At 40.8% G+C, this 11929-nt stretch overlaps 1 protein-coding gene across 3 annotated transcripts in view; it reads right to left on the reverse strand.

Moving 5' to 3' along the window:
- Positions 1–356: 356 nt before the first annotated feature.
- The window catches only part of gabrb2a (gamma-aminobutyric acid type A receptor subunit beta2a), a 57799-nt gene continuing 46226 nt past the window's right edge, over positions 357–11929 (reverse strand). Inside the window, exons 6-10 of one of the 3 annotated variants that reach the window (XM_014008846.1) lie at positions 9483–9620; positions 8579–8731; positions 5659–5903; positions 5089–5229; positions 357–2399 (exon numbers count right to left, since the gene is read on the reverse strand). In XM_014008846.1, coding sequence (XP_013864300.1) covers positions 2043–2399; positions 5089–5229; positions 5659–5903; positions 8579–8731; positions 9483–9620 — 1034 coding nt within the window. In that variant the 3' untranslated portion in view covers positions 357–2042. The remainder of the gene's footprint in view (positions 2400–5088; positions 5230–5658; positions 5904–8578; positions 8732–9482; positions 9621–11929) is intronic. The other 2 variants (XM_014008860.1, XM_014008852.1) reach the window with 2 other exon arrangements.

The raw sequence follows: 11929 nt of genomic DNA on the forward strand, positions 1-11929 counted from the left end.
CCCTTTATATGTATATATATATATATTCTTTTGCTCGCTCTCTTCCTTTTTTTCTGCGGCAGGCGCTTTTTGCCCCCCCCCCCCCCCCCCCCCCCCCCCCCCCGAGGGGCCAAGAGGCCGAGCCCAGACCACTGCAGCCTCTCGCTTCAGCTCCTCTGCCTCTCCATCCATTATGCAGCCAGCAGCACCCAGCTGCAGTGCTCACATCTCCGCCCAGCCTTGCATTTTTACTTTTATTTCTTTATTTCCACCCGTCCCCGCCTCGACATCACTTGTTCGCGCGCTCATTCACTCTCAAAAGGCCAAAGGTCGGCCATCGGCCCCACACTCACACAGGAAAACGGCCACCCATGAACTCCGTTGTTGAAGTGATAGACTGAATCGAGTTTTAATTGAATTTAGATACATCTTCGTATTTGATGACAGATATTACACAAGATATTTACAGTCATTATGAAATATTACAATTAGAATTTACAGAAACTTTGTACAAAATATGCCTGACTTCAATATTTGCCTGGATAGTGTGTGCGTGCGTGTGTGAGGGTGTGTGTAGGGGTGTGTGTGTGTGAAGGAGGGGGCCCTTGTTATGTCATTTCTTGAAATATTGACCCAAAAGTCTCTGGTTTCTGGAAGTGCTTCAGTTTCAGCAAGTAGACTCTTTCAGAGTCCATTAAAAAGAAAAAAGAAAAGAAAATTTAGACAGAAAGAAAACGTCTCAAAAGTACAGTCAGCAATGTTGTGATTTATGTTTTATTTTCTTCTAAGTTAGGTAGTTTCTATCTATTTTTGAGTGAATGGAACATCTGAGCTGCAATTTAACTGCAAAAACAACAACAAAGAAGCAATTTAAATAGAATAAATCTGTAGTATTTATACAATAATGTGAGCACTGGTTTATAAAAATGAATCATCGCTTTTTTTCTTCAAACATGATTTGTGTTTATCTACATTTTTTTTAATTAACGGAAACCTAATCACAATAAAATGCATCTTACTTCTATCATTCAACTCTACGGATAATGATGATTGTGGATTGCCATGTTTACGCAGCAGCTTCGTTTTTTTTGCAATGAAAACCCGTCAGAAAAGTTCTTTGCGCTCGCTTTGCTTTGCGTTAAAGCCAGCCTCTTGCACGATGGCGGAAAAGTCAAATGGAACCCAAAATAAATAAATAAATAAATAATTTAAAATACACCAAAAATGAACTTTCAGCCCAGCAAAAGCGGCGCATCCACCACCACACAGCTCGGCTCACTCCTCGGATATAATTCAGACCCATTCGGAAAATGAGTAATTAAAGCTCTATGTGGGTGCTCAGACTGGAGAGCGGCCCCTGCTGTCCACCTGTCACCATCCAGCCCAGGTTGGCTGATTCACGCCAAAAAAAAGCTGCAAACTTCAACTAACAGAAGAAACTAATACAACTAAAAATGCTTTGTCTTTGTTGTGACTGAAATGCAAATGAAATCCAACGTAAGCATGCTTTTAAAGAAAGTTTCTGATATACAGTAATTATAGGAAAATAGACTATCAAGTATGACTCCTTTAAAATTTTTTTTATAAAGCTTTCCCGGATGCAGACGGCTCGGCTACGAAGTAAATAGATACTAAAACAAAAAGAAATCCTCAAAGTATATGCAAACACAAGCATAAATATTTGATCCACAGAGATTAAGCTACGAATGACAAATATTAGTGATATATTTTGAAGTTCTGATACAGGCACCGTTTCTGTCTCTTCAAAGCTCACTCGTCTGTTTTGTTTTTATTTCGATTTTTTTTATTCTGAGTGCTCGTCCATCTGCTGTTTGAAGGTGTTTCCCAAATCCTGAAAGAGCCACAGCTGACTGAAGTGGGTGCCGCTGCAGTCCATCGAAAAGTTTTTGAAGTCTCCTTGTGTTCCTTTTAAAACAAACCAGCTTTAAAAAAGTCAGCACGCATTTCTCTCGCTCTCGCATCTTCCTCCCAAACCCCGCCCCCACCACCCTTCTTCTTCGTCACGTGCCGACCACAAGCCGGCCTCCAGACGCCGCCGGGTTTTAATGGACGTAGTAGAGCCAGTAGACCACGTTGAAGAAGGAGAAGACAGTGGGGAAGATCATTCTGGACCACTTGTCGATAGAGTTCACGTCGGACAGGTCTGGGATGTTCACCTTGAGCTGCGAGGCCCGTCTTCGTAGGCGGGACTTCTTCTGGGCGTGGCGCTCCAAGGCGCTGTGGCCGTAGTTCTGCCGGGCCATGGCCGCCCTGCGGTACTGCAGCGTCGTGCTGTCGTAGGCCAGCATGGTGTTGCGGGGATCTCCCGGCGCTCCCAGGCCCCGGGACAGATCCCCGGCGCCGCCCATCTCGTTCTTCATCTCCATGGTGCTGAAGAGGATGTTGTCGTCCGGGGTCATCTGTGTGAAGGTGCAAAAAATAAAAGAAATACAAACAAAAACAAGCGGAGCCGTGAGAAGTTACTGCGAAAGAACTGATCAACTAATTCTTACAAAGTGACCTGAATCAGGAAATGATAACTAAGCAGCTCAGTGTGTAAAAATACAGATGAGGTGCTAAAATGGGGAATGCAAATGAGTCAAAACTGTGTTACTTACAGTGAAGATTTTTAAAGCACTGAATCAATTATTTAAAAGGGTAGTTCAGATCTGCTGAAGTGGGTCTCTGTGGGAAAGGTATGAACGGTTAATATCTTACCTGCTTTAGATAACTTCCTGAACAACCTCAGTTTGGAGAAACAATGTTTAATTCTGACCAGTTTGATGAGGCTATGGCTAGTCAGAGCTGGGTTCAAGATCAAAGTGGACTGTTGGTGTATTAAATCAACTTCAGAATGAAAAACATCACAGAAGTTCAAGAATTGTTATTTTACAAACCTTTAAACAAACACGAGTTTCATATTATATAAATAATATAATTTCTCCTACATCAGCGGTGTTACGGCAAACCTTCTGCTCTCTGCACTTGTAGATAAACATATAGTCATTGTTGGGAATTTGTCCACTAATCAGCTAACAGCTAATAGCAGAACGATCTTTTTGTTCAGCAGATTAGCTTTTTCAGTAATTCTGTAAAACCTTTAGTGGACCAATTAGCTTCTGGTAAATTTGGTTTTGACAACTTTAAGTCCGCTAACAGCTAACTAACAAGCTAACATCAACAGGCTTGTTAGTCCCACCAGTCTTCAGTGATTCAGACTGAACTGAACCCGTGTTTTCATCCAATTTTAATCTGAATTTTGAGCAAATTTTTAAAATTTGGCAAAAAGGAAAAAAACGAAGAAATGCGAACCAGACGTGTTTCCATCAACTGGCTTGAAGCGAATTAATTACGTCAGATGCATGTGTGTAGTGAACAGGAAGTAAAAGTTGCAAACTTGCAGGGATATGCATCTCAAGAAAATAGAGAGAAGTTATTGGGAACGTGTTGCTACTATCAGGAAAGTTGTAATTATTCCATCATATCAACTAGTTCTGGTGACGTTAATGCTGTCTGGAGACGTAGAGAAAGAAATGCAATTCTCTTCACGCTACAGGAATAATTGAGAATACGCCGACAGCGGGAGGAGGGTCCTGCTGCAGTCGCAGCTGCTGCCACTCTGGTACCGGTACCGTTCAGACAGCGAGAGCAGATGATCAAACATGTGAGGTAAATGTTCGCTACGTTAGAACTTATTCAGCAAATGTGTTTCCAACTCTCCTTTTGCGCATTAACTCTTTTGAAGAAAAAAAAAACACCTCAAGTGAGCATATCAACTTTTTCGCGAATTAGAGGAAGTTTGTTTGAATCATGCCGTTTCCATTCACCTTTTCTGATGTGGTACTTCAAAATGTGCATGAAAAAACGTTGATGGAAACACAGCTTGAGAGACAGTTGTCTTTAACAGTTAGCAATTAGCTGTTAGCTTTGGCTTCCACAATGTTTAGGGTTAGCAAATTTATATATTTTGTAAGTGAATTATGAATTAGAGAAGCTAACTTTTTTGGTTAGCTGTGCCCAGCATTGTATGTAGTTCATTGTAAAGCCTAAGGCCTGGGGCTAAAATCTATTTAGTTTTAAAGCAGCAGCAATCCACTTGGTCCCACTCCGGCTAGTGTTAGCTTATCAGACTGGTCAGAATTATACTCTTTGACAGTTATACTCCCAGTTCATTTCCAACTGAGGACTTTCAAAGAGCTATCTACAACAGATAACATAGTAATTGTTCATAACCTTTCCACAGAGCACCACTTCAAAACATATGAACTACCCCTTTAATAATCTGTCCATCATTGTCTGAGTGATAACACAAGCAGGAAAATTATAAAATAACATTTCAAGGGGAGCAGCACAGTGCGCTCCAACAAACTCATGGAGAAACCTTCATTGTCATCTCAGAATTTCAACCAAACTGGTTAAAATTCTGCCAATCCACAAGACAAACTAAATCAAAAGCAAACAAAAATAAATAAATAAATAAATAAATAAATAAATAAATAAATAAATAAATAAATAAATAAATAAATATACATAAAGCAAAAGTGACAGGAGGAGGTTGAGAGAAATAGCAAGGACTCTGTAGAGATGGAGGAGTGGGCTAAAAGGTTCGGGGGCAAGTCAGGAGAGGCGTTGTTGGGAACATTTCTTCATCCATAGCCTGACTTCTGAGGAAGAGCATCTTTCTAATCCCAATCCCATCCCTGATATGTTGTTATAGTTCGTGCTTTCTTTTTCTTTTTTTTACTTCCATTTGCATCACTTAATATCAAATGTTTCAGAAATTACACAGTATTTTTAAAAATAAATTTGTATCACAATGAAATTTTCCTACGATCATCTACGGCTGTTGTCAGTTCAGATGAACAGCTAGAATTAGGATTAAATCAGTGCCTGTAGAAATGAAACTAATAAGCCATGTTTGTCAGGAAAATGCATGAAGAGCAAACCAAGAGAGAGGAGGGAAAACACAATGGTGGAAAGTGATGATCAAGGTTGCCTTAAAAATCTATTAAAAACAAAAAAACAAATTAAATAAATGCACATTTTTCCTCTGATCTGGACTGATTCAGATTGATGATAGCTTTTTTTAACTAGCAGAACCTCCAGTACCTTATTTCTTTGATCGCCTAGTCCTAATGCGGCATCGTCCACAAAGATGGGATCCCACATCGAGTCATACGCGTCAATTTCCCTCTGTTTCATTCTGGCATACAGAGCATCATCTCTTTGAACTACATTTCCCACCAGCCACTGCAAGCATACAAAATCAGCACTGTTACTTAGGGGGAAATCGTCGCTTGCCAACACTCAGAAGGAAAGAGTGCTTTATCTGTTGAATTTGTCTCAACGCTGTGGTTTCTAAAGTGTGCTGAATGAAACTTAAAGAGAAGGCTCTGGATTCACAGTCTGTTTTTTTTTTAGCCCTTTGGGAGACACAGAAATGTGGAGACAAAGTATTTAACAACCAGTGATTGCGTCTGCATTCACTCCGAAGTTGTAGACGTACGCTCTGAAATACGGGAGAGCTGGCATAAAGAGCGCAGGTGAAGGACATCGACTGATCACAGAATCCCACTGGCCTTGAGAGGAGAAAAAGGTCATTCGCTCCCACAGAAACAAACATTTATATGGACAGACCAGCACAGAGAGCGTCAGAGGAGGTCGTCTGATCGCGCCTACCTTGTTCGGGTCGGGTCTCAGCTTCTCGTTGTTGGCCGTGGCCGCCTTCTCGGCCGCCTTCTTCTGTCTCTGGGGGCCCTGGCCGAAGAAGATGTAGTTGACGAAGGCGTACTCCAGCAGGGCCAGGAAGACGAAGACGAAGCAGCCCATCAGGTACATGTCGATGGCCTTCACGTAGGGGATCTTAGGGAGCGTCTCTCGCAAGTGGGTGTTGATGGTGGTCATGGTCAGCACCGTGGTGATCCCTGCAGGCCAGAGGAGTCACAGTTTTAGAAAGAGTTTAATACGCTTTTAAACTTTCTTTCTTCTTGTGCTGAGACACTGACAGATGAACGTTACATTAGATTTGAGAATCAGGTTTTGTAACAGTTTTGGTCCTCAGCAGTGTTGGGCACAGCTAACCAAAAAGTTAGCTTTGCTAGCTCTTTATTCCTTAACTAAAAATATAGCTTCTCTAACTCTAAACATGAAAAGAAATTAACAGAAACTAACACTAGCACCTAATCGCAATTTGTTAAAATGGCTGTCACTCAAGTCTGTCAAGTCAGGTCTCATGTCTCCTTCCAGTTGAAGACTGGTGGGACTGATCCTACAGAGCCCACGAGGGGACATGAGAGTTTTTTTTTCTTTTGCGTTCCCTCACAAAAGTCATTTATCACTGTTGTGCCTACTGGTTTATTAACACATTCACATTTTCACCCTTAGTGAGTTAGCCTACTGCTTTAATTCAGCTTCAGAATGAATATATCACACAGCCAGGCATGGAAGTATGTCACATGCTGATATTTTAACACAGTGCAGCCACGCAACATCAATGTCAACTTCACGAACTTGTGGCGACACATCCTGTTTTGTTAACCGGATATTTCAAAATAAAAGTCTGATTTAATTCAGTTCATACACAAAACAAACTTTTGCGTGGGAATGCAAAACAATTTTGCGAGGTAACGCAAAAGTATTGCAAGGTAACGCAATAGTATTGTGTGGGAACGCAAAAGAAAAAAAATCCCCCCATGTCCCCTCGCGGGCTCCATATGATACAAACCTGTTAATGTTAGTTTGTTAGTTAGCTGTTAGCAGACCTAGTGTAGGCATATTCTAATTTAACGAAAGCTATTTGGTCTGCTAACATTTTGTTAGTGAAAAAGCTAAACCTCTAAAAGAAAACAATTATGCTGTTAGCTGTTTTTGTTAACTTTTGGGAGTATTGTGTATTTTCCAAGCCCATAGTTCAATTCACAACCACAGTCATGTAACTGTTACCTTCAGTTGTTTACGTTATCTAAACACCTTGAAATTGACCTCTGTCTTTTAAAGAACCTCCATTTATTTCGGACACTCCCACTTCAGCACTGTCTTCATAATAATATTTCGGGGGTGGGGTGCTCTGTAGGGCAGGAACTCAGCTGCAGACTGAGCTCTAGGGAGGAGCTTTGTGTAAACAGGCGGAGCTTTGTACCAGCAAGTGTTTAGGCAGCTCCACATGGCTACCACAGGAGATTCAAGGATTTCTCAAACATGCAGGAATGAGTCAAAGCAACCCTGGGTATGTGTTTGATGAAGGAATGACATTATAACATGATGCAGCTCAAAAAAGTTGATTCTGCTCAATACCCCCTTTAAATAGTCCTTTACCATGACAAAGAAGCTGTGGTTTAGCAGGAAAAAAACAGTTGGCGAAGCATTAAAGCATGTCAAGAAATTTAGACTAAATTATTCTCAGAATAAGTCATGGAAATATTTGGTTGTTTAGTTCATTTTTCTACAATTTCAGCTGTAAATTGTGACTTACAAACAGATAATGTTACAGATATCTCAGCATTGTTTTGCTCAAATTCAACACACCTTTCTCTTTTTTTAAAGCACATCACCTCCATAAAGATGAGCTCTGCCTCGAGTGTATTTGTGTATTTTAGTTCAACTATTCAGTGATGTGTGGAAATCACAAAGCCTGTCTTGTTTCACTGCAAATTCAAAATAACCAAGCTCAGGTGCCAGTCTTTCAAGTATGGGACTAAGTGAACGTTAACATGAATACGTTATTTAATTACTTTAAACAAACGAGCCTGAAAGAATATGACGCCGCATGGATAAATCCATCCATCAAAACCTCCAGAGACGGCTTTGGTTTGTGTTTCATAAAACTAGTTAGGTCAGACCGTTTATATCCTCGTCTCTGGACTGATACAGAACATGCTGTTACTAAATAAAAAAAGCACCACATTGTTACTGGAAACACCTGTGTGTAGTCACAACATAATTCAACTAGCTTCATGACACACACACATTGTGTTTGATACATTACTCATCTGCCTGCACAATCTGCATGTGGTCAGATTCACACACATTATAAATAACCCAGCAGCAGCAGCAGCAGCAGCTCTCATTGGCTGCACGCTCTCTGGATGCTGTGAGCACGTAGGCGCATCTTAAACTCGCCCTTCGCTCCGGGCTCCAACCTGCTCGGGCAGGCTGGAGTTTAGAGTAGAAAAACACTGAGGTTTGATTTCAGCAACCCGCCGTTCAGCTGTAACTCGGCTGTGATTTGGCAGATGAGCTGGTATTTTTGGGTGCTGGGGTGGCGTGTGTGCGAGCGCGGGGCTCCGACAGACAGACGAGCAGAGAGAAAGACAGCGCGCTTCAAGGTCAGGCTGCAGAGCGAGAAGCTCTGCATGAGTCACGCATATAGTCATCTCCGAACAACAGACATTCAGCCAGGCAGCCTATCATTCACGAGCTTAGAGCCAAAAAAAGGAGGAAAAAAAACAGTAAAAGCTGGAAAAACTAACGAGTCGACACATCAGGCTTATTAATACAGCGTAGATGCTGCAAGTGTAAAATGTTAAACGTCTCCTTTCATGGTTCGTTATCATTCGGCTTTGGGTCACTGCTGAGCACGGGGGGGGGGGGGGGGTCCTACCCAGGGCCACTCTGGCAGCCGATGCATCATAGTTGATCCAGAAGGAGACCCAGGAGAGGATGGTAATCAGGATGGAAGGCATGTATGTCTGCAAGATGAAGTAACCGATGTTCCTCTTCAGTTTGAAGCTGAGGGACAGGCGGGGGTAGGAACCTGCAGGAGGCAGAGAGGGAAAACCTGAGCTGATGTTCCTTATGACCCTACAGAGCCTCACATAGATAGGGAGCAGTTTTTATTACTACCAGTCACCAAAAGGCTATAATGTGAATATTGTGTTAGTAAAATAATCTCTATAAACGCAAGACAGATTCCAGTGAAACGCTGGGAAACTTTTGGAGTCGGTCCCCTTCAAGATGGCTGCCACTGTGTAACTAAGCAAACACAAAAATGGCTGAAACATCGTCACTTTAGGAGATAGTCAGCTAAAGTTTGGACCAGTATGATGTGTAACAAACCTTTGCTTAAACTTTGGCATTAAATGCTGAAACAACCACTGTTTGTTAGCAAAATATTGTAGAAATCACAGGAAGTAATCATTGGATGTACATCTACAGCTGATTAACTTTTGAAGTCGGCCCAATAAAAGCATATAATTAAACCCAGGCCTGTATGAAAGTAGATTTTTCCATTTTATACAAACTGAGCTAAGAATAGTTTTGGTAATACTGTAGGTGAGAATCATCCCCATCACATAACCTGAACACTAATAGGTTGATTGGGGTAAATTAATTTTTTAAAAAAGGCCATATATCTGTCATATATACACATCCTAAAAGCATGTAGGCAACGTGCATTCCTTCAAAACATGCTAGGTTTTGAGTTTTTGTGGATTTCACATCAAACAGACAAAACCCTGAAACTGTAACGTTTAAAGGAAGAAGAAGCTGACGTTCGTGTCCTGTACCTGTTGAGAAGACGACGTTCTTGGAGATGAGCTTGTAGTCGACGATGGAGAACTGTGGGAGCTCTATTCTGTCGACCCCGGACACGGCGCCGTCTCCGCCCCGCCAGTAGAACTCGATGTCGTCGGTGGTGTATCCGTCTGCAGCGGAGAGAGGCAGAACACTCAGAGAAACTTCATCCTTATTCAGTAAGTGTAACACGTTATGGCCAAAGTGCAGACACGTTGAGTGGAAACATTTGAGGTTCTGATGTCTGTTGCTTCACTCACTGAATGACTTTAAAGAAGAATCCTCAGGGCACACAGTCCAGCAACAAGTTTGAACTAAGACCTGAACAAATCTTTATGTTTTCCCAGGAAATAATGCAGCATTTCAGTAAAACATTTCAGCCACTTTCTGCATAAAGTGCTGAAAGTCTAAAAGAAATGTCTCCATAACAATTATTATAACCTTAAATACAACTGCAACAAGAAAGCTGCTTTACATGTAAACATTTAATGAAACAAAAGCTTTAAACGCTTAGTATAATTTAGAGACTGCAGTAAATTATATTTGGGCAAAGATAGTAGCCATGTTAGCATGAAGCACTTTTGATGAGAAACTCTGTCTCACTCAAAACAGAGGCGGCGACCTCTTCAGATGTGATGCATAATTAAACTTCAGGGCTTTGATTTTTTAAAAATTAAAGCTAATGTCTTTGTTGCTGAGGCATTCAGTGACATTCAGTGTAAAGTTAGTCATGTTGAGCTGCTGTTAGCTGGACAGCTGCTCTTTTCACAGCAAATATTTGAACTTGTCCTGGCAGGAGAATCTGAGGTGTTAGGGTCCATCTCCACACGCAGCACAACAGTTATAATTACAGAGGCGACGTTCACACTGTAGTGATCCTGTTTCACATTACTCGTTGTCTTTTTGAACATGTACTTTTTTAAGATTCAAATATCAAAATAGTTATCTCATGCAGGGCATTAATTACATTTTTAGAAAAAATATCATTCAGTTCCCTCATAAACATTCAGTCTACTTTAATAAAATTGTTCTGTTTTGTAGCTTTCCTTTTATAACTTTTAGATAGTAATTAGCTGGTTTTAGCTAGTGTTTTTCCTTTTTATCCAAGCCTTTTAGCTCTTTTACTTTTAGTACAGTTTTGCTAGTTTTAGTTAGCATTTTTGCTCATTTTAACTGTGTGTTAGCTACTACTTTTATATTTTAGCTAGCATTTTTCTAAAATTAGCTTTTTAGGTAGCATTTTGCTCCATTCAGCTAGCCTTTAGTTGCTTTTAGCTAGTGTTTTGCAGCTTTTAAGTGGTGTGACTTTTCCTCCTTTAGCTACGTTTTTCCTAATTGTAGCTTGTGTTTTGCTATGTTAAGCTAACATTTTGCTACTTTAGCTTATATTTTGCTTGCTTTATATTCTAGCTACTATTGTTTAGCATTTTGCTTCTAACTGGAGTGGTGCTACTTTAACCTTTAAGCTGCCCTTTTTTTACTTTTTGTGATTATTTTTCTACATTCAGATTTTAGATTTTGCTCTGCTTTCTTTTAGCTGTAACAACTAAGGTTGAACGTAATTTCTTCTCACAGTTAGCACTAAGCATTCAGTTTTTCAACTTTCATACCTAATGTATGCTGTAAAAATAAACACAATAAGACACATATAGGTTTTGTTCAGCAAAGAGAATAAATTACTTCAGCCATAAATTACTCAAACAGGAGTAAATTGAGCATCTGTTAAGGTTTGCAGCACATTTGGTGCTCTTGTAAGTGTTCACAGCAGCAGGACGTGGGATTGACTCAGAATAAACCCACAGTGTGAGCGTGTGTACGCTCATGCTAATGTAGGAACACGTCATCAGGTGCAGCAGTGAAGCTCATTGGTGTGTTTTTAATCCTCTGCGCAGAGGAATCAGTTTATTTGTCATAAAGGCAAAATAATTAAACTTCTTTTCTTATTAAAAAGTATCAGTATTATTGCACCGATTAGCAAGCTGAAATCGTGTATCTGTAGAGCTGCAGCAACAGCGAGCTCTCCCTCCTGCATCGTTCAAACCTGCATTACTCCCCAATTAGAGCATCGCGCTGCTGTTTTGATGGCAGCCATGCAGAGCAGGATAAGAGGGGTGCCGCGGCATTTAGGGCGAAGAGTTTTATTTTGGCATGACTCTTGTGTGCCTCATAGCTCGTCCATATTTAGAAAGTTACCTTTTTATAATCACTGCCCATACAACTAAAGGTGATACTGTTTTTGCACATGACTGTGCAAAAACCTTCATCTTTTGCTGTGTGAAGCTTGAGCAAAGAGGTGTGCACGTGTCAGAGGGTATTTGCATGCATGAAATAAATGCTTAGTAAGAGAGAGAGAGGGGAGGAAATTAATTATTGCTCAAGCCTCAGCATGCGAGACCAGTGTTCTGAGCTGCTGCTGCTAGCTGCTGATGTATATTGGGGG

Source organism: Austrofundulus limnaeus, unplaced genomic scaffold (genome assembly GCF_001266775.1).
Source record: "Austrofundulus limnaeus strain Quisiro unplaced genomic scaffold, Austrofundulus_limnaeus-1.0 Scaffold1, whole genome shotgun sequence".
Classification (NCBI taxonomy): domain Eukaryota; kingdom Metazoa; phylum Chordata; class Actinopteri; order Cyprinodontiformes; family Rivulidae; genus Austrofundulus; species Austrofundulus limnaeus.